Source organism: Colletes gigas, unplaced genomic scaffold (assembly GCF_013123115.1).
Source record: "Colletes gigas isolate AHSC1104 unplaced genomic scaffold, ASM1312311v1 Colletes_gigas_Sc00007, whole genome shotgun sequence".
In the NCBI taxonomy this organism is placed as follows: domain Eukaryota; kingdom Metazoa; phylum Arthropoda; class Insecta; order Hymenoptera; family Colletidae; genus Colletes; species Colletes gigas.
Window position 1 is genome coordinate 5,066,899 of NW_025106636.1, and position 23,242 is coordinate 5,090,140.

General features: G+C 42.0%; 1 protein-coding gene across 1 annotated transcript in view; it reads right to left on the reverse strand.

Annotated features, from left to right (window-relative positions):
* Positions 1–19,059, reverse strand: part of LOC122396400 (octopamine receptor beta-3R-like) — a 101,320-nt gene extending 82,261 nt beyond the window's left edge. Inside the window, exons 1-2 of the mRNA XM_043394755.1 lie at positions 18,025–19,059; positions 14,400–14,637 (exon numbers count right to left, since the gene is read on the reverse strand). Of these exons, the coding sequence (XP_043250690.1) occupies positions 14,400–14,637; positions 18,025–18,669 (883 nt within the window). The 5' untranslated portion in view covers positions 18,670–19,059. The remainder of the gene's footprint in view (positions 1–14,399; positions 14,638–18,024) is intronic.
* Positions 19,060–23,242: the final 4,183 nt, after the last annotated feature.

Here is a 23,242-nt window from a genome sequence, read left to right on the forward strand (position 1 = left end):
TTATAGAATACTCAAACCCGAAGAGGCAGGCCAGCGTAAAGGATTGGACCCCGTTCCTTTCGCGCTGTTATTAGAAACCCAAGCTTTTCAATCGACACATCAAGGGGCTGTCTAAATTCATGAACCTTCCAGGCCCTGGAGGAACAATCCAACCAAAAGGATTCGGAGTCTCTACCTCTCTCTCTCCATGTGATTCTAAGAACCTATCGATCATGGCGGCCAAATTGCTGAAGCATTCAGACCTGGGAGGGGAGTGTTAACAAAAAGTGTTCGACGCTGTTCTCGCCGGTCCATGGTCGAAACTGCCGTTTAATTTGATATTCAAAAAGCGATCAGCCGTGTCCGTTGGCTTCGCAGCCACGTCGTTCGACGCAGCGACGGAGCAATTCTCCGAAATGGGAAACAGCAGCCGCGAGGTATCAGCCGGAATCGCCTTCGTCCAGCGTGGAGAATCGATTGATCGGCTTCCGTTTAATCGCATCGGGGCGTCGACGACACGAGCCCGTTGTTCCTCCAATTTCGGCCCCATTCAGCGCGAACGACAGCTCTCGAGACGCAGGGGGAGCGCAGCTGACCGGACGACCAATCGCGTTAGCCGCGACAGCCCGCGCGCCGCTAATGCGGATCACCTTTAAGACCTCCTCGGTTCCGCGACACGTGAGAGCAGGCCTTTTTCTTTAATCGTGGGTTGCGTAACGACAGAGGTCGCTGCGACTACGTGACGCAGATCCCACCGCCAGGTGGACCTTGAGTTTTTAATACCGACGACGTCGTTCGTGCGTGACCCCCCGATAAATCCACTTTGGGAACCAGTTTTCGTCCAGCTTCGGCCTCGGGAAAAAAGCGCAATTAACGTCGTCGATCGGTCAATCCGACGGTTCGGGTCGGGTCGAGTTTTTTTGTCGAAACGAGGGGGGGGGCCATTTTACGTACAGACGCTAATTAGAACGCTAACGCGAGAGCCGGGGCTCATTGGAACTCGGACACGAAGTAAAACTTTCGTGGAAACGAAACTACCTTCCCTCTGCGTTAGGGATACATGCAAAATTTAACTTTTCACCATTAAAACAGCTTTTCACCTACAACTAAAAATAATTTTCTCACTCTGTGAGACACTATCAAGCATCGTACAAATGGAAAAGTCTGGAATCGCGTTCGTTTCCTTGGAATAAATTCCAAAAGATGACTTCGTTTCCTAAAGATTAATTCCGTAGAAAAATAATGCACAGAACGATTCTGGACGTTAGGGCAACCTGACGCCATCATCCCGAGGGAGATGCAAAGGGGAAACACGTAGCAAATATTTATCGTCTCTGAAATTTCGTCTTATCGTCGACAGCAAGGTATATTTAAGGTGCTCGAATTAAATGGGACGCAGTGTTGTTCGCTGGGGCGTATACAACCACTGTAAATAGCGCGAGGCAACGAGATGCTCGTATATCTAGATCGTTAATTTTCCACGGCGTAAACGGGGGGGTGGAGTTCGTTGCTCCTTTCGGTCTCCCTCGTTCTCGTCGAATTTCGCTCCGGCAGCAACAATCCGCGGCGCACGCGTTGCGTTTAAATTTCAAAACGACAGCGATCCCGAAATTCGGTTAGTTCTCATAAAGGTAACCGCACGTTTCCCCGTACAAACGTATCGCGCTGTTTAATTTTCCCTGAAAATGAATTACAGTGACTCTCTGTAGCGCGGTTTAACTGATTTCCCGAGTTCACTGCCAATCGGTCAACCGATTGATTAACCGTGCTGCGCTACGCACGAGCTGCCGCTTTATTGTCCAAGGTTATTTCTGCATGCAACGCGACCCGGCGTTTCGTTGTTTTGTACGGCAATCCCATTGGGTGATATTATATTAACAAACGATCTCACGCTCGTGCGTTCCCCGTCTGTTTTGTTTTCGAGAAAATCAGTTTTGAATACTGGTCGTGTATAGCTGGACGAATCGGAAAAGTCTCCCGGGGGCGTGCACTGGGCGTGGTCTATGCAGGATCTGGGCGTGGTCTGAGTAGAGTTTGGGCGTGGTGGAGTAGTTGGGGCGGGGCGTAGAGTGGCGTAACAAGTGGGTATTGACAAAGAATAGCAACATCGTTGTTTAGTGTTTCGAACTAAACATTTTTTCATACAAATTGGCCAGTTTGCTGTTGACACCCTGTGTATTAAGGCTCATCAGCGGCTACCTTTATGATCTTGTCTTCGTTACACCAGCCTAGCCTTTAATTCAGGTGTTACTCCGGTGCAATGAAACAGTGACTATTGATCAGTTTATATACGCGGTGAGCAAATAATAATTACCACGTTGTGTCTCTCTGAGAATGGAGCAACAAGGTTTTACCGAGGAAAGAGGCAGTGCATCGTTATACGATTTTAATTATTCATCGGGAAGGGATCAGGACAGAATTTTGTGTAATTGTGCAACCATTTGTGTAATTGTTCCGTTGCGTCACGTGGATGCAATAAACGGATATTACGGCGCTAGCCCGACCCTATTGATCAATCGTACCGTTTATTTACGGTAACGTATCAAACCGCGAAAGTAGCCATATTCGCTGGAACTGCAGAAATGCTGTGAATGCGAGGAGAGCTAAATGGGCTGGCTCGAGTGCATAATATGCATAACAGAACGCCAAAGTGTAAATGTAGATCAGAAGTCGTAAATGAGCCACTCGAATCGCGTGGATCGTAGCGATGTATAGTGGGAGATCACGAAATTGGAAATTCCCCCCATTGACATAGATTACTACGATGACAAATTTCAATTTCCTTTCTCTCGTTTGATATACCTAAATTGTATATTTTTTAATTTTTCTACGAATCTTCGTCTTTGAAAAATGTTTCGAATTTGTTATTTTATCGAAGAGAGAAACGAACGATCTTTTAGCTCGAACATCGAGGCGTTTGTTGCCCCCCATGTCCCGACGGTTTACGCGTACACGAAACGAGAGTTCTCGGAATTGGATTCACCGTTTTGGCCCCTCGAACATTTTAGTAATCCACACCAGCCGACCGACCGTTTGAAATTAGTGCTGTTCGAGCGCATTCGTTTCTGCCAGCCACGTGTACGCCGCCACCGGGCGTCCATTATTGATGGACTTGTATCGAGACGCGACAGCGCCGAAGAGTCTAGAGGTCGAGCTAAGCGGATCGAATTTTCTTGCGAACGTGTAAAGCTATCCGCATGGCTAAGCGAACCGCACCTGAAACCCCATCGTTCCTAATCGAACTGAATTCAATCGACTCCCGTTCGAACGTGCACCCTGCTCAACGAAGTTAACCGGCTACCAAGCCGCATTCGATTCGATTAGGCTGAATGGTTATTCCTAACCTCGAGTACTTTAAATTGATTTCGGCTCGATTCGGTCCCAAACACAACTGAATTTTAATTATTCTTAAGGCCAGATTCTGTTTGTTCGAGACAACTGCATGAGACAAGACATGAAGCTCCTATTTGTCTAAATGTCTATCGATCAATTTTTTATTTGAATTTATAATAAATACTAGTATTATTTTTTTTTTTTGTAATTTTGTAACAGCACCGACTGCATGGTCTTTGGCTGTACTAATATTATTTATCTTGACAATGTTTACTTTGATACATTTCGTACAACTTTGCCTGCATTTGAGCCCTATTAATTTTAATGTATGATGTCTCCCTATGCATACTGATTTCTACTTAATTTCATTCGATTTGATCCAAATCCCAGAACTGAATATTAATTATTCTTAAGGTCTGAGTTTGTTCCTTCGAGACAAATGCATGAGACGAGACTCGAGGCTTTTATTTGTCTATATGTTTATCAGTCAATTTTTTTATTTAAATTTGTAATAAATAGTCCTATTATTTATCTTGACAATATTTGCTTTGATACAATTTGTGCAACTTTGCCTGCATTGTAATTTTATTAATTTTAATATATGATGTTTCCCTATGCGTACTGATTTCTACTTAATTTCATTCGATTCGAATCGCACCAACACGAAAGTGAATCCAATTAGAGCCACATTCCTTTCAGTCCATGTGGACGTAACATGTACATCATTCTAAATTAAAGCTAATTTTATTGAATTTGGTCCCGATTAAATTACCATGAGTGTCTTAATTAAAATTATATTCTGTAAGCCTGAATTATATACCAATTAAGGTTCTTTTATTATAATACTACAACCAGCCATCACAGGTGGGCGTCAGAAATATTTGGTACAAAATTTTGAAAATATGAGTGAATATATATTTATAATTTTCTACTTAAAAATTGGTAAACCATCTACGGTCATAACTTTGGTTACGTTTATCGTAGATAGTGATCTATGGTCCTGTCAAATTTGATGAAAATCGGTTGGGTACATGTCCAAGGCTTACCAGTCACATGCGTCCAATTTACAGTTTTGAAAATATGAGTGAATATATATTTATAATTCTCTACTTAAAGATCGACCATCTACGGTCATAACTTTGGTTTACGTTTATCGTAGATACGAATCTATGGATCTGTAAAATTTGATCAAAATCGGTTGGGTACACGTCCAAGGCTCGTCAGTCTAATTTACAGTTTTGAAAATATGAGTGAATATATATTTATAACTTTCTACTTAAAAATTGACCATCTACGGTCATAACTTTGATCACGTTTATCGTAGATACGGATCTACGGTCCTGTAAAATTTGATAAAAATCGGTAGGGTACATGTCCAAGGCTTACCAGTCACGTGCGTCCAATTTACAGTTTTGAAAATATGAGTGTATATTTTTTTTTTAACTTTCTACTTAAAAATTGACCATCTACGGTCATAACTTTGGTTACGTTTATCGTAGATACGAATCTATGGATCTGTAAAATTTGATCAAAATCGGTTGGGTACACGTCCAAGGCTCGTCAGTCTAATTTACAGTTTTGAAAATATGAGTGAATATATATTTATAACTTTCTACTTAAAAATTGACCATCTACGGTCATAACTTTGGTCACGTTTATCGTAGATACGGATCTATGGATCTGTAAAATTTGATCAAAATCGGTTGGGTACACGTCCAAGGCTCGTCAGTCTAATTTACAGTTTTGAAAATATGAATGAATATATATTTATAACTTTCTACTTAAAAATTGACCATATACGGTCATAACTTTGGTCACGTTTATCGTAGATACGGATCTACGGTCCTGTAAAATTTGATCAAAATCGGTTGGGTACACGTCCAAGGCTCGTCAGTCTAATTTACAGTTTTGAAAATATGAGTGAATATATATTTATAACTTTCTACTTAAAAATTGACCATCTACGGTCATAACTTTGGTCACGTTTATCGTAGATACGGATCTACGGTCCTGTAAAATTTGATGAAAATCGGTTGGATACCTGTCCAAGGCTCGTCCAGTCACGTGCGTCTAATTTACAGTTCAAATAATCGTCGATTAGCTTCGATTCAGCACGTGAGAATATGCCACTCTAGAAGAGCTTAAGGTCGACCGTACGATCGATGTTGCATGCTTGTAAAAACGGCGACTGGGATATGAATCTCGAAGTCAATGGCAAAAGTAGTGGCAAGGTCCACGGTTCGCGCGCGTGTATGGATGCGCGCTCGCGCCCACTCCTCGCGTCTAATAAGCTCGAAAACGCTCGCGACCGAGAACTCGTCCCATCCTCCTCGTTTTCCTCTTTGCGACGATGCTGATGCAGATCTACTCGAGAGTTAAATTGCGAACTCGCGATACCGACCAAGTTCCCCGCCACTGTACCGCCATATACCGCATCCGCGTGTAATTAATATCAAATATTTATTTATTTATTCAACGACGAACGAAAGTTACCCTCGCGACGCAAATTGCGTTGGTCATGCCAGTGGCGAAGCGACGACAAGTCGTACGATTCTTCTCAAATTTGCATTTCGTAAACACGCTCTCGAAACAGTGTCCACAAATAGTTTTATTCCTGGAAATTACTTTTTTTTTCGAACTTTTTCTAGATCCTATAATCGTAGCAAAATACGTATTTCATGGAGACTCAGGGAACGGAAGAATATTTTTAACAAATTTGAGTTTTCATAGCGAAGTTTAGTACCTCGTACAAAAGAACGCTTCATTAATTTATTTTGGAAATTCAACCGTTGAAATATATTTTTATTCCACCATTTTCCACCAAATTTCCTTTTCCCCTAAAGAATTTAATTTAAAAAAAATAGTGGGATTTTGTATATTAGTATGCAGAGAATACAGACACCTGGCTAAATGTACGAAGCCTTGAAACTTGTTGGTTTGCATGTTAGTAACAATGTAGCAGGCTATTTGAGGCGATCAAACTTCGCTTGCCTTGAAACTAACAAAATCGTGTGTGTTTGAAATTATTTGCAACTTGTCTGGCTTTCGGATAAGCACTTGTTTTTTTAATTCGATCGAGCGACCTTAATAATTTCGATAAACTCGTTCGAGTTCTGTAAAAGTTTTTTTGAAATTTCTAAGTTTCGCTGCGCCACGCGAGAAGCGATGTTCATAAATTTTCAAACCATATTCGATTCCGTCGCGGGAAGGCGCTGATTACGTTCAGTGGCTGTTTACACGCAATCAATATTATTGATTTAAACCAAGCACAATGAATGCAAATATTGAAAGTATCAAATGAATCGGTGGCTAGAACGCGTTCAGAATCACGTACTCGTCCGATCTGTGGTAAAACACAGACGCTTGAATATTTTTTTTTTATTTAAGTTTGGTTCGACGTTATTCCAACCACGTATCTCTTACATCGAGAACATGAACAATTTTACAAGTTGTTTTTCAGAGAAAGTTTTACCGGTTCTGTCACTTTTTAAAAATAGAAAAAGTGTAATAGTTCTCTAGAAAACAGGAAATTAAATAATATTTTCGCAGTTGTTTCGCGAAATGAAATTCTTGAATTTCATTATCCGCGCTGGTATCCATTTTGTAAATAACACGAGAACGAATTTTGATCAAAATTGGAATCAACAAACGGAAATGCGTTACTGCAAATGTATTATGACTACGAATACTTTAATTGTGTAACTTTTGTTCCATTTAATATCAGCTCCCAGCGTTTATATTTTAGCTTTATGATATTCCATCATTGAATTGGCGTTTTCCCGGAAAATAAATTTGAAAATTTGTGGTAGAATTATTGAAATATCCATCAAATTAATCATTTCAAGAGAACAACAAACTATTACGATCGTGTCGTTTCTTGCTAAATAAAGAATTAAAATATTAATTATCGTTACATAAAAATATTGTCATCGTCGTCGAATAAATATTCATAACATAAACTCAACAAACAGGAATTTTCCAATAAAATGTTGAATATCTGCTAAATTAATGCATCTACCAGAATTTCGTAAAAATCTACAAATAACAATTTCGCACGTATATCGTAAATAATTCCATAAAACCTTTAAAATAATAAACAAGTAAATATTTTTTCATAAATTGCAACATTGGAGTATCATTAAACTTTTCAGGCGCATTACGAAATCAACGCCAAATAACGATTTCCGGTTAGTCAACAATTTCACCTTTCCACGAATTTTTCAAACGAATTTCCAATAATTAATGAGTAAAATTTCCCCTATAAATTAGCAGATACTTTCTGTAAACTATCCTGACACGTGTCCAAATCAATACCCATCGAGGAAGATTCAGGCATTATTTTACCCGTGCTCCAGGAATTTTCAATTAGTATTAAGAATCCCGATAGCAAATCAACGAGCACGTGATAAGCATGCGATCGTTAATGAATCGTGCTCTCCTACATCGAGTAACGTCCGCTGAAAATCATCCATTGAACCGACGCAATTATTTCCATTTAATTTGGACCCGTTCGATTTTTTACACGTTCGCCGGACAGGGCTGCAGAAGCGTTGACTTCACAAAGTGAAGAGGGGGCGAAAGGGAGGGGAAGTTGGTGCATTCAAAACACCACCGTCGAATATCGATCGTCCCACTTGTCAATTCGAGTATAAAGCGATATACATATTTGAAAACAGTCCGCTGTAAATATCAAGAGCGTTCCGTGTTGACCTATGCAACCCTCTTACGCAACTCACGGGGCGAAAATGATGACAGTGGCGAGCCTGATTTTAATTCTTCTAAAAAGAAAATATCCTAAAGTTCGGTTAAAATCGTTGTTGCAACGATCGTGGGATAATAGAATCTTCGGTGATTGTGTATGAGTCTCGTGGATGGAGTGCTCTTGCAGTAAGACCAAAATTAAGTGACTGCCTAGGTCACTGAAGCTAGCTATCCCCTCCATAACGTCTGACTCCGCCCATCGTAACGTCTGACTCCGCCTACCACGGGAATTGACTACGCCCACCATAGTACTTGACTACTCCCATTTCATACGTTTCCAAAACAATATTTTTATCATAAGTATTTTGACGAATTAATTTAGCGATGGTAATTACATTTAAAAATATTGAACATCACGTTGGAACATAATTAAATGTTAGAAAATGAAAATTGCCTTCAGTATTGTTGGCTTGTTCGATCATCAGCGGCGCAACACAATTTTCTATCACTAATTGAAATCTCGGGATTGAAAAACAGCCTCAAAAATTACCATCGAACGGGACAATGACTGACTTGACACAGAATTTCGCGCGAACAATGACAAATCACGTAGAACCGGCCAATTTATTGTGAAAACGTATGAATAATCTAACAATGCCATTCTCTAGCGGCTGCTGAACCGTAATTTATCAACGTCCGCCGCTGAGGGCTTTGCTAATTGTTGCGGAATTCAGAATTCGCATCTATTCCCAACTACTTCCTTTCGTAACTTGCAAGCACAAAGACCGTCTAGAGGGCTGCTCAAAATACAGCCCCTGGAAGGATTCATTGCATTTAGTCTAATTGCTGCGTTCCTTGTTCCGGAGAAGCAAGAACTTTTGGAAAATTGTGTTTTAATTGCATTCCTTCGAGAAAGAAATGACAAAGCATCTTAAAGAAAGAAATTACTGCACCGTTGTATTTGACCACGCCCACAATAGTGTTTCACTACGCCCACTAGTGTTTCGTCACGCCCACCATAGTGTTTCACCACGCCCATCAGAGCTATGACAAACTATCTTGAAATTTAGCTCGTAAACGTTATTAAATATTAATAATTACGGCGATATTATAAACATCGTATCATTTCTATCGTGTGTTACAATAGTACAACGATTTCGTAATTGATATTGATGTATCGGTTCATAATTCCGGTCACGAAATGGCTTGTGAGTTATTTCTCTCTGTACGGAAGCCGCAAACTTTTGTTTACGTAACTCGAAACAACTTCCCGCGATAAAGCTGCAACCGCAACGATCTGAGAATAAAAGTACGTCGTTGGTGACTGTCACCCTGACCTTCCGCGGCCACCCAACCCTTCGGTTTCATTCTGCTAACCACCATTCAGCCCGAATGCTGGCGATGATGTGGGATCGCTGGAGGTCAAGGCCACCGGTCGAGACACAGGAAATCTTATGGCTGATCTATGCGGTGCGTTACTACTGGCGACCGACGCTGGCAGCTAGCAACGGGCTCGAGCCGATTCGAGTCGATCCAAACAAATGACACGACTTCGACAACCATCCCTATAATTCACGTTTATTTGTTTACACGCGAAATAACCCTTTGACGAACAAATAATGTGAAAATGGCGCATGGAGAAACGAGACAAAAAATTACTAAACCTTAACTATTCCTCTTTGCTGCATTATTTTTACTAAAATTAGATACCAAGTGGTGTGGAATAGTTTAAACCCATTACTGTCGTTCAATTTTTCCACCGCATAAAAATTTTCGAACCAAAAAATCGATTCTCTGTTAATCTTCGCTCGTCCTCCCCCACCCTGCTGTGATTCGTCGTCCTTGCCAGAATAAAATGCCAGCGATGACAGGGTGCGTTTAAGGGTCAAGGTCAGCTGGTCGGCAAATTCTCTGCGCAGGGTAGGGGAGGGGATGCTTGCAGTCGATTCGTAATTTCGTTGCAACTGCAGTTGAACAGGCGCGCTCGTAAATTTCCGACACGTACCAAGCTGTTATTAATGACTGGTCATTAAAGGCGACGCAGAATCAAGCTCCTTTTCTGTTTACCGTTGTCAGCTGCCCCCCATTCTTTTTACAACTGCCCGATTCCCACGATTTGTTTATCAATTCGTTTCCCGTGCAATAATCGCGCGTTAAACTTCCATTGAACGATCGCTGAAATCACTGCAGTCGACTTTGGGAATTTCGTTCGAACGTGAGAAGTATTTTAAACAGTTTAGAATTGACACAGAAGAGCAGTGATTTTATTTTAATTTTAAATTACACCAACGTTGATAAATGTTGCGACAAAACTGGGAAATCACTCGTGAATCGTGTAGGAAATTCTACGAAAACGAAATGGAGCACCAACGGGCGACAAATCTCTGGAAAAACGATTGAATAGAAATTTGGGTGGGCAAAAAAAGGGAAAAGAGAGACAAAGCGTTTCAAGTGGCAATACAAACTTTTTCGACGCGAGCCTTCTGCAATTGTGCTTTCAATGGCCGCTCAAGCGAGCGTACGAGTTTACACTAATGCTTTTTTCGATCGACCGACCTTTCGATACGCTGAACGATACTCGCGTTTGATCAGCGAATATTTGACACGGTCGTTTGTTCGATTGTGTCAACCAATGGCCGCGTTTCAGCCGACTTTCGCTTTCCACGCCGGCCAGCACACAAAACAGTTTACTCCGAAAACGATTTATTCACCTTTATTCTCGAGAACTTCCGCCATTTGGGGAGCCAGCAGCCCCTTTTGAAGCTTTAATACACGACGATTGAGACTGCCAAATCGATTCCTCGAATTCTTTTTAAAAGCTGGTCGAAATTTTCTATTAAATTTTATTTATATTCTTGCCAGTAAATTGCCACAACCATGATCTTTACCTGAGACTAACTTTGGCTTGATATTTCTACAAAGAGGAGACTGTTCAAACGATTAATCGTATCTGAGGCAGACTCTGCTGGGAAAAGCCTCGCTAAACAGTCGACTAATTACTTGTTATAACTTTACTCAGGGCAGAAAATTAAAATTTTCATTGACTTTAATTCTTATTAAATTCCACGTGATCGTAGGTGCATAAGAATAAAGTTTACTGTTCAATCAACGTGAATAATTCTGTTTTTAATCGCGGAATCGATGACGCGAAAACGTCGATTTAATTATCGGCTCAAACGATTATTTTACCATGGGGAAAATTATTTTCTAGTATCGATTCGCCATGGGAGATTGCTTAACCCGGTTTCGCAATTTTCGGAATTATAATCCGCCCGGGGATTAACAAAACGCCGCTCGTTCCTCCCGCGTTTAACATCGAGTCGCGCGAACGCGTTTCCGCGGTTGTCGAAATCGATCAATTTTTCCATCCGCCTGTAATCGCCGGAAGCCATACGGAACCGATTATCGTTCCCATCCGTGCTACCGAAAATAGCCGAAAACCGCCATTTTATCACGGGACCGCAAAATCCCATTTAATCGGTTCAACCGTATCGACCGCTTTCAATCCGCGCCCTTAATTGTAAACCGCGGAAACTGCTGATCAAAATGCAATTGTGAACTTTGAACGTGCGTTTTTACCACCTAAGAAAAGACTGAAAGTGTCTGAGAAACTCTGTCACAAATACAGTCACCGTACCTCGCTCTTTGCACTCTGCGTTAGGGATACATGCAAAATTGAACTTTTCACCTTCAAAACAGCTCTTCCCCGCTTTTAACCTACAACTAAAAATAATTTTCTCACTCCTTGAGACACTATCGAACATGGTACAAAAGGACAAGTTTGGAATCGCGTTCATTTGCTTGTAATAAATTCCCAAAGATGACTTCGTTCCCCAGGTATTCGAAACCGACTCCTTTCTAATGAGCGAAAAATAAATTTTCAGTGAAAGTGAAGCCTTTTGCACAATTAATTCCGTAGAAAAATAGTGCATAGAACGATTGTGGAAAAGACTGGAAATGCCTGAGAAACGCTGGTGCAAATACAGTCACCGTACCTCGCTCTTTGCACTCTGCGTTAGGGATACATGCAAAATTGAACTTTTCACCTTCAAAACAGCTCTTCCCCGCTTTTAACCTACAATTAAAAATTATTTTCACACTCCCTGGGACTCAACCAAACATCGTACAAAAGGAAAAGTCTGGAATCGTATTTGTTTGCTTGTAATAAATTCCCAAAGATGACTTCGTTTCCCCAGGAATTCGACCGGCCAGTTCCGTCGAGCAATTATTTCTATTAATTTTGATAAAGCGCAATTAGTTCGGCGATTGCCACTTGACAACGTAACCTCAATCCCCGCCGTGAAAACGTTCCTCGGTCGCGTTCCGACGAAATTTAACGCGGGAAATAATGAGAGCGGTACGTCGAGTGGACCAAGAGAAACTCGGGCAGCGCGTCGTTTCCGGCTTCCTGAACAACGTTGATGCGACGCAACGAAAATACCAAGAAAACGGACCGACCTGGAACGACGGGGATTCACAAAGGTAGCCGGAAACTGCATTTTCCTCGAGACATTCCCGGCACGAGCTGCTCCGCGACGGCCGGTATTACAGCTTAACGAGATAAGAGGATTTCGAGGGAACGTTCACCCGCTTCCGCGTTCTTCCGCTCGCCGTTGCAACGGTATTAGAAAGTATTGCGATCACAGCGGCGATATTAGTTCGTCGAGAAATGCGGCTGAAGACCGCACCGTCACGCGGATCGTAAGACGATTAAACGCGATGAGGAGGGAGGGAGATTATGTCTTGTGTAATCGAGTTATGCGCGTCGATAACGCGAATAAGGAGCCCCGATTCTCGGATCGTTTCGTCGTTGCTGTGTCGTTGCTAAAAAATTATACGATAACGGAACGGGCGAACGTGTTTCGAGTGTTTTGAAAGGAAAGCAAAATAATGAAAATATTTTCACCTCTGTCGCGTGATTCTACGTGAAAAAATAAGTCGAAAATGTGCTGTACGATTTGTTCGTACAACGCTTCGTTCTTGAGATAATGAAATTTAAAGTTTGTGGGTCACGCGTCTGACCAATACTCGTTGTTTCTACTTAAGTGTTCTCCTTAAATATTCAGAGTCAATTTTCTCGAAAACGAAGCCTCGTATCGAAAAAGGTATTCTACATTTCCGACGTAGTTTTGTACCAAGAAACGTTATCTAAAAATTTAATATTTTTCAACATCAATTTTTAGATTGTTTATCATAACAATATGGAAAAAATTTAGCAAACTAAAATTAGTGTTCTTGGAATATATTTCAAATTAGTTAATAGTAAATTGGGTGAATAATTAACTAGAAATATTTACGATATAATTGCAAGTCTATTAGTGCATGTTGATGAAACGTTTTTTGCACCTCACAATTCAGTGGTTCGATTAAATTGAGCGATTCAGTTTACTTCCTGGCTCAAGCACAATCATTCCCCTCTCTCTGAATTTCATGAAACTTCTCGGACAGTGGAATACAATCAATTTATTCGAAAATTGATTGGACATGGTCCTCGTCAAAAGCTATTAAAGTGTCCACTTTCGTTGAAAAACTGCACGCTGGTTTGCGATCGATTGCTTTCAGAATCGCCTTTCCCAAATTATATAAACTCTTGTCTCTTGATTACAAATTTGTTAACTCGTCATCAAAGTATTTTATTTAATATGATCTACTGATCGAATTAAAATATGCAGAATTTCCAAGTGCACCAATTTTTGCTACAAATACAAGAACTGGTTCGAGTAAAATTTCAAGAATTTTCTAATATACGTCTTCCGAGATTTTTGTCGCGAGATAGAGCAATTTCTGCGCGGGAGATGCTACGTGGTAGCCGCATCTTTAATTAACTCTTTAATAAAAATCCTTTCACGATTAAGCGAAAATTTCACGAACACCCTTTATTGCGCGCGACTTTGTAATCAATTTTAATTAACACCAGCAAAGATATTCCCACCTAGCGTCGAACACGCGCGTAATCATCGGTCTTCGTTAATTATCGAAGCCAAAAATTAATCACTCGATGAAATGAAATTTAAAGGCGCCTCGAACCGCTTATAATTAATCGTTGTCGATCGATCGATATTTTACAACAGCGTGAATTCATAGATACGCGGCTGTGCCTCCATTTTATTCCGTATCTCTTGTATAAACGTTCACGCGCGAGACAAAAATCAACCGCCCCAAAATATCCCGTCAAAACTCTGGAATTTCGACCTACTTTCGATCTCTGAAAACTCTTGGATCAACAAGTAGCTTCCCCAGAAGGAAGAACAAAAGAAACAATGCGCCTCCTACAGGTGTTGCCCTAGAACTGTCTTTTCAGGAACGAGCCAGATGTTCCAGTCATCGTGACGGAACACAAACTCCGGAGGATAATCTATAACGTTCTAAGTATAGTGATTGCTCACCGGTCTCGGCCGCCGCTTGGAGCAACATCTGCTGATGGTGGTGTTGCCTGGTCGAAGACCTATGATGATGGACGCTGTTCAGGACTATATTACTGGACGTCCTGCTCAGTGCCTTCCTTTGCCTCACCGCCTCCTTATAGATCTTATAGTACATCACTATCATCACCAGACCGGGGATCCAAAAGGACACGCAGGAGCTGATCACCGCGTATGGTCGGTTCACCACGAAGGAACAAACCTGGAACATGGGTAGATTCCTTGCTTTGAATGGAGGTCTTAGACTACTAGTGCACTGTCAGTCTCCATTTTGTCTTGGGTTGACAGTGTTTGACTGTGTTTGACTGAGTTTGACTGTGTTTGACTGCCCTATTCTCTCATAATTCAATCTGAATGCATACAGATGCTTTTCAAGCGTGACAAAGGTCGAAAATTTATTTTTCCCCCCATTAGGTGACTATGGTTGACTATGTTTGACTGCATTTGAATGCATTTGACTGTGTTTGACTGCCCCATTCTCTCATAATTCAATCTGTAGGTATACAGATGCTTTTCAAGCCTGACAAAGTTCGAAAATTTACTTTTCCCCCCATTAGGTGACTATAGTTGACTATGTTTGATTGAATTTGAATGCATTTGACTGTGTTTGATTGCCCCATTCTCTCATAATTCAATCTGTATGCAGACACATGCTTTCCAAGCGTGACAAACTTTGAAAATTTATGTTTCCCCCCATTAGGTGACTGTAGTTGACTATGTTTGACTGCATTTGAATGCATTTGACTGTGTTTGACTGCCTCATTCTCTCATAATTCAATCTGGATGCATACAGATGCTTTTCAAGCGTGACAAAGGTCGAAAATTTACTTTTCCCCCCATTAGGTGACTATAGTTGACTATGTTTGATTGAATTTCAATGCATTTGACTGTGTTTGATTGCCCCATTCTCTCATAATTCAATCTGTATGCAGACACATGCTTTCCAAGCGTGACAAATTTTGAAAATTTATGTTTCCCCCCATTAGGTGACTGTAGTTGACTATGTTTGACTGCATTTAAATGCATTTGACTGTGTTTGACTGCCCTATTCTCTCATAATTCAAAGTCTATGCATACGTATGCTTTTCAAGCCTGACAAAGGTCGAAAATGATTACAATTGACTATGTTTGACTTCGTTTGATTGCGTTTGACTACCTTGTTCTCACAGAATTCAGTCCTTTATTACAACTATATGATAATTGCATAAAGCAAAGTTTAAATTCGAGCAATTTCTTGGTTCGATTAGGTTTGACTGCGTAAACTGCGTGCAACGGTAGCGTTAAAGAAGCCACTCTGTACGCGGAAACTCGAATTTGTTTTAATAATCGTGTTTCGGTTCCCCATAAATGTTACGCTAGATTTTTAATCCAATTTCCCCTGGCGGTTCAGTTTCTGTTGCGCGTGCAGAATTTTTATTAAACCCCCTGGCATAATGAGATGAAGCCTTTCCACGAGCTTACGTAAACTTCATTTCGAAACAATGTATCGTGCTAATCGTAATTTGCATTAAACTTCCGTCAGTCACATCGCATAATGAAGGAGCCGAACGAGCCGTCGTTCGGGTTAACATAAATTAAGGAAAACGGGAACTTTAATAGAACGGGCTAACAGTAATTGGAAGTAAATTATCGCGGACCCGATCCAATGCAGCGATCGTAACCGCGGCTCGTTTCCTAAAAAAAATCGCAATCAGCCGTCCCGCTGGAAATAATTAACGGATAGAAACATCTTTTAACGGAGCCGAGGATCGAAACTACGATTTAATTCCGTTCCGCTGGCAAATGGAGCATCGGCTTGACCATGTCACGCCAGTTTATTTTTATTACAAGCGGCTGAAGACACGTTTAAATTGGATTTGTCCGGCGACGCTACGAAATGGAACACAGGGGCATGACGTTTTTATCTCGAGCACGGGAAACGCGCTGCATTACGTTAATGAACGATTCTATTCGAGTCGAGCAGTTCACCGATTCTTATTTCGATCCGGCGAGATCGGTAACGATATCGGAACAATTCGTCTTCGTATTTTTCACGAGACGAGAACAACGAAGATAAGAAGACGGCCAAGGTAAACAGGACGGGCCTGTATAAATGAATGCGAAATTGAAAATTTTTGACTGCACGCGGACAATGAAAAACTAGCCCCGGGGCATTTGCAACGGTATGAATATGGAACAGTTGATCCTTGAAGATCGGAAATTCAATTCTCCCGTACTAAATTACCATTACTTGTGCATTTACAATGCCCCGCGACATCCACGGTGGTGTTCCCATGATGCATCGGGACACTATGCATAACCAAATTAGCCAATCGAGGAAACAATGGTGCAAGTTACGCGGACGACGTGAAGGACATGATTGGTCGATTTACTCGTAACGCGCGCGTATGCAAATCGACGAAGACCGTTGCACAAATCCCCCTTATCCCTGAGGAATTATTGTCGGTATTCACAATTTAGTATGCAGAGGGTCAGAACGCTTATTAAGTAGGCACGTGACGTTGCCGATTTATTCGGCGGAAATTCGTACGGCGATCTGATCGAATAGCTTTCACGACGAGACCCGAAGGTTTCGCGTGGAAATAGTTTTCGGAGCCTTGTCCTTGGACTTTGCGAAACTATGGAAAGTACAAGCAATCATGGACGTGGAAAAGAATGGATAAAAAATGAACTTGAAACCCTGAAAATTATTGGATGTATCGATTTTAAAGTAAAGATTCTAGAAATCAACTTTCCCTTAAAGCATTTCAAAAATAGTGAAGTAATGGAGTAATAAATCATTTCATTAACATATGTTAAATAATTATTAGTATAAACTTGTGGAGGGTCGCAGCAGCCCCAATAGTCCACTTAAGGGTTCAAATAATGAATTATTTGCCAGATGTAAGCGTTCGTTTATCCTCGACTTCGTATAAAGAAAGGGGGATAGCTAGTTGCTTATATCGAGACAGAAGAGGGTTGCTTATATCGAGACAGAAGAGACATTAACATATGTTAAATGATTTTTAGTATAAACTTGTGGAGGGTAGCAGCAGCCCCAATAGTCCACTTAAGTGTTAAAATAACGAATGATTTGCCAGATGTAAGCGTTCGTTTATCCTCGACTTCGTATAAAGAAAGGGGGATAGCTAGTTGCTTATATCGAGACAGAAGAGGGTTGCTTATATCGAGACAGAAGAGACATTAACATATGTTAAATGATTTTTAGTATAAACTTGTGGAGGGTAGCAGCAGCCCCAATAGTCCACTTAAGTGTTAAAATAACGAATGATTTGCCAGATGTAAGCGTTTGTTTATCCTCGACTTTGTATAAAGAAAGGAGGATAGCCAGTTGCTTATATCGAGACAGAAGAGGGTTGCTTATATCGAGACAGAAGAGACATTAACATATGTTAAATAATTTTTAGTATAAACTTGTGGAGGGTAGCAGCAGCCCCAATAGTCCACTTAAGTGTTAAAATAACGAATGATTTGCCAGATGTAAGCGTTTGTTTATCCTCGACTTTGTATAAAGAAAGGGGGACAGCCAGTTGCTTATATCGAGACAGAAGAGGATTGCTTATATCAAATGATGATCGAATCCACCTACCTCTGGGTTCATGACCATGTATTCCAAGTGCTCCTGGGTGGTGTACCAGCCCATGAAGATGGGTATGAAGCTGATCAGAGCAGGCAGGGTCCAGGCGCTGCCCAGCATGCAGCCAACGGTGCCCTGCCTCATGATGACAGTGTACTCCAGCGGGCTGACAATGGCGTAGTACCTGTCGACGCTGATGCAGCACAGATGCAGTATCGAGGCTGTGGAGAAATAGACGTCCAGGGAGTTCCATACGTCGCACATGAACCGGCCGAACAACCACTTGCCGCCCGACAACTCCGCGGACGCGTTGAACGTCATCGCGCACATGGCCACCAGCAGATCGGCTGCCGCCAGGCTTACCACGTAACAGTTCGTCACCACACGTAGCCGTCTGTGTCTCCTGACGCTGGCAATCACCAGCGCGTTGCCCAGCACGGCCGTCGTGATTATGCTACCCATTATTATCCCTTTGATCACCACCACAAACACGTTCACGTTCTCCGGCAGGTTCTCGACCGTGGGATTCTCCACGGGCACCGACGTCACGTTGTTCGCGGCTGTGCTCGATGGGCTGCTCGCGTTGCTCGACGTAGTCGGCGTTGGATCCACTCGATTCGGCAGGCTCGTCGTCACCGCCGCCATTACGTTCAACATGGTGCACCAGGTCTCGGACGATCCCCGACTGGTTTACTCTGTCATGGCTGCGGGAGAACCTTGGCCACGATGATCATTTTTACCACCGATGATCGAACGATGCATGAGAGAGCCAATGGATGCTCCGACCCTTTCTGATGATGCTGTGGTACCAGATAGCTTGGACACCCTTCGATGTCCTGGTACAAAGTCCTCCGATGCTTTGTTCAGACCCCTTGGATGGTACAGCAGTACTTGATAGGTGGCTACCTTTTGTTGTCCTGGGGTTAGATCCTTTTTCTGATGCTCTGCTTAGACTCTTTTGGACTTTAGTAGCCCTAGATAGACACTCTTTGATGTCCAGGCCCAAATCCTTCCTCTGATGCTTTGTTTAGACCCCTTGGATGGTATAGCAATACTTGGTAGGTGGCTACCTCTTGTTGACCTAGTGCAAATCCTTTTTCTGATGCTCTGCTTAGACTCTTATGGACTACCCTTCGATGCCCAGGTTTAAATACTCCCTCTGATGCTTTGTTCAACCCCCTTGGATGGTACAACAGTACTTGGTAGGTGGCTACCTTTTGTTGCCCTGGTGCAAATCTTTTTTCTGAAGTTTCTATTCGGTTAGCTAGGATCACTTGACTTGTTTGCAAGTCTAGATCGGTGATGGATTATTTAGGGTACTTTTCCATGGAAAGAAAGTGGTCTTGGGCCCTCAAGTGGGACCTTCTTTGAGAGCTAGTTCTGTTGCACTTGTCAACATGATTGGGGGACTTTGTTAATGACTGTATCGTTGCAATGATGATTGATGACTGTCGAGTGTCCATTACTGAAGCCCAATTCGAAAACCAAGGTGTCCAAGTGATTCATACGGACTTAATGTTCTGTTTTTGTTAGAGTCCAACGTTCGTTCTACGGTTGCACGAAACACTGTACAAAATTAGAGTCCCTTCTCTGTGACGTCACGGGAACCGCATTATCCCGGCAACGGTTGTTTATTGATTTAAACAAAAGCCATCGAAGGTATTAGCCTAATCCCAGTTGCTTCTCATTCAACGCAGCCCCTGTAAATCAGAGATAAAGGCAATCAATAGATTAGAGCGAGGACTTGTTCTTGCATTTATTCACGGGTATCTGGGTAATGCAATTTGTTTGGGGATTACCCGATCGTGTTACATATGTCGAAACAATTTGAACGTTTTAGCCGTGATCGTAGTCGAAACTAAAGGGCAACTAAAATTTCGCGAACGTGGATTAATTAACAGATTCCAACGAAGTTTTCAGTTTCACCGTTCGAGATACGGGCCAGAATACATCCATTTTTCAGTCTTCCTCGAGAATTCCAGCCGGTGTAACGCTTTAACGCGCCCCACCAGAACAAAGTTACAGCCGTCAGACATTTAACAATGCTTACGCGGAAATATTAATCACCGCATTTCACGTGGACGGCGACGAGCGGAGAGATTACAGACAGCCCGGAGCCGCAACCAGCAGCAATTGCATCGGTTTTGCGAGCTACAAACACTTTCGCGAGGCAGCAATATGTAAAACGGGAAGCGACGTAATCCCAGGCGACGCGAACCAGCTGACAGTTCGAACCGTGGATCGTTGCTTTCTAACCTTCCTCGAGATATTCTCCGCTCGGGAAATTTAATATTCCGATATTAAAATCTCTCGCGGAAACTTCCTGACGATTCCTGTCCCCTTGAATGATCCTCGTCGATCCCGATCTATCCGTCGTTCCGATCGAATGAATAAATTGTTGCGCTCGGGCTTTAAAGTCTCGCCCAAGATCCAATAAAGGGGCGTTAAGGAGATGTTAATCATTTCTTTTTTTTTTTACTGTGAGAAATTGAACAATGGAAGATTGAACAATTTTTTCTCGACTCGATCGTTTAAGAAATATTTAACTTTTTTATGAGAGAAAGACAGATGTTCAGACCTCCGAGTTCTGAATATATGAGAGATATTTTTTGACGTTAATAATTGAGAATATTCCACGAAGCCTCGTTCCAATCAGCTTACACGATGCACCAGCCACGAAATAAATGCTTTGCTGAACAACACGACAAGTTTATCCTTCGGAGACTTTCAGGAAATAGGATTTCGAAGGATCCAATTCTTCTCCCTTTTATACCCCGGCAGAAATATCACGTATCGCTGCTGGGCGTAGGAAGAACAGTCACGGAACGGACAAAGAAGGCGGTCTGGATGCCCCAGAATAGAATTTTTAAAGCACATTTCGTTCGTTCGATTAGACTCTGCGTCGATAAAGCCCACTAACGCAAGTAAATATCGTAGAATTTGAAAAAGAAAAAAAAAAACTGACCATTCTGGACTTAATTCCGTGGAATGATCATTATTTCTATTTATGTACCGCGAGTGATTCTTGGTCTCTGACCAATAAAAATGTCTGGCCAGACAAGTTTTAAGTGAATTGGTAGTTTCTATTATGACGCTCGAAAGTGTCGCCCTAATGCCATCAGAAAATAGTCCGTCCCGCTGGATCGACAATCAGCAAAGTGGTCCGTAGCAATTGAATCGGGAAGCCCAGTACATCCTATCATCGGACAAAACTCAGAAGTTGCGGTATAAATCGTCCGTCTTTGTTCCCACGACTCGTCGGCGCAAGTAGGATCGCGCGGCGTCGTTCAAACTCCGATTGTCTTCGATAATCGTACCACCGGTTACGCGGGGAGAAAACGAGAGCAAAGAAGCGTGAAACCATATTCGATGAGCTTCGAAACAAATGCATCGTTCAACGACGCGACAAGTTCATCCTTCGCACACGGTTCCGTTACAAATTGCATCGATGACAAATCGCCCCATCTGGAGTCCGTCCTCGTCGTGCTCCCCTTTCGAGGCCCTCCCTCCGCCCTCTACCGTCCTCTTTGATAAAAAGTTTACTTTCCCGTGGCGCCATAGCTTCTACTTAAAAAGTGATTGCACGAAGATGAACCTATTTGCGAAGATTACAAGAGGCCCGCGGAATTACGCGGCGTGACGTTGAAATACTTTCTTCGCCGGCGTGGTAGGGCGAAGTGGTCGCGTCGCTGCATGACAGCGGATGTAATGAAAGAGCCGGCGAATTCTGCGCTCCGTGTTCTCGGGCCTTTAATTACAACGCCTCCGTGGCCGCGGAACAGCGAGAGGAACCGTATTAAAACCGGGAAAAAGGGGTTAACAACATCATCGAACGAATATTTACGACGAAACACCGACTAGTCAACCCACGTTGCCTCTGGCTGTACCCAGCCGTCTAATTGCGCCATTTTGTGGGACTTTGGAACGTTTCAGAGTTTCGGTTATCGAGAATGCAATCCATTTTATCGAAATTAATCGAGTTTTATTTAACGCGACGAAAGGACTGCATATTGCTTGGTCCTGATACTACGTACCGAGTGTACTATTTGAAAAGAATGATCTTTGTTTATTTCGATGGTACAGCGATCTTTACGTTGACTCGACACAAAGGAATTGCGATATTTAGTTCGCAGTTTAAATTTAAGTGACGCGAAAACGTAAAACGTACGCAATTAACACGAGGCTGTTGTCTGTTGAATAGAAATATCATAGGCGTAGGCAGACTCGAGATAAATTACAAATTGTACAGTGTCGGTAAGTTTTAAGATAAGATTTAATTATAGAGTCTCACAAGGATGGTAGGAATAATTTATACCGATAGAGTCTGCCAAATGCAAGTACCATAGGCGTAGGCGGACTCTAAATTACTAGAATGCAAATTGTGAGCAATCGACAGGCAATTTTTAACCAAACTCTTGCTGGGCTTGAATGAACAATACAAGTAATTCTAGAGGCATGACTTTCAAAATGCAGCTGTCATAGGCGTAGACAAAATTTGATTACATGTCATGCAAGACACAGAGGAACAAGCAACTTTTAACCAAACATTTAATCACATAATTTTTAACGATGCTAAGAATAATTTATACCGATCTAGAGTCTGCCAAATGCAAGTACCATAGGCGTAGTCGGACTCTAAATTACTAGGATGCAAATTGTGAGAAATCGACAGACAATTTTTAACCAAACTCTTGCTAAGCTTGAATAAACAATACAAGTAATATTAGAGGCATGACTTTCAAAATGCAGCTATCATAGGCGTAGACAAAATTTGATTACATGTCATGCAAGACACGTAGAAGCAAGCAACTTTTAACCAAACATTTAATTACATAATTTCTAGTAATTGATACCGATCTAGACTCTGCAAAATGCAAGTACCATAGGCGTAGTCGGACTCTAAATTACTAGAATGCAAATTGTGAGAAATCGACAGACAATTTTTACCCAAACTCTTGCTGGGCTTGAATAAACGAAACAGGCAATTATAGATGCACGATTCTCGATACGCAGCTGCCATAGGCGTGGAGAAACTTTTAATGCGTGGCCCGTAAGACGCGCGAAATTCAATCTACCGATTGAAGGATCACCACCGGAGTTAGAGTCCCCAGACCAGGGAAAGCTGGTCGCCCACACGCCACGCGAACGTCAGGAAAGGAAGGAGAAGGAATGTGTGTCAATCGATAGACGTTATTCGGAGTATAAAACACGCGGAATGGATGTGGAACAA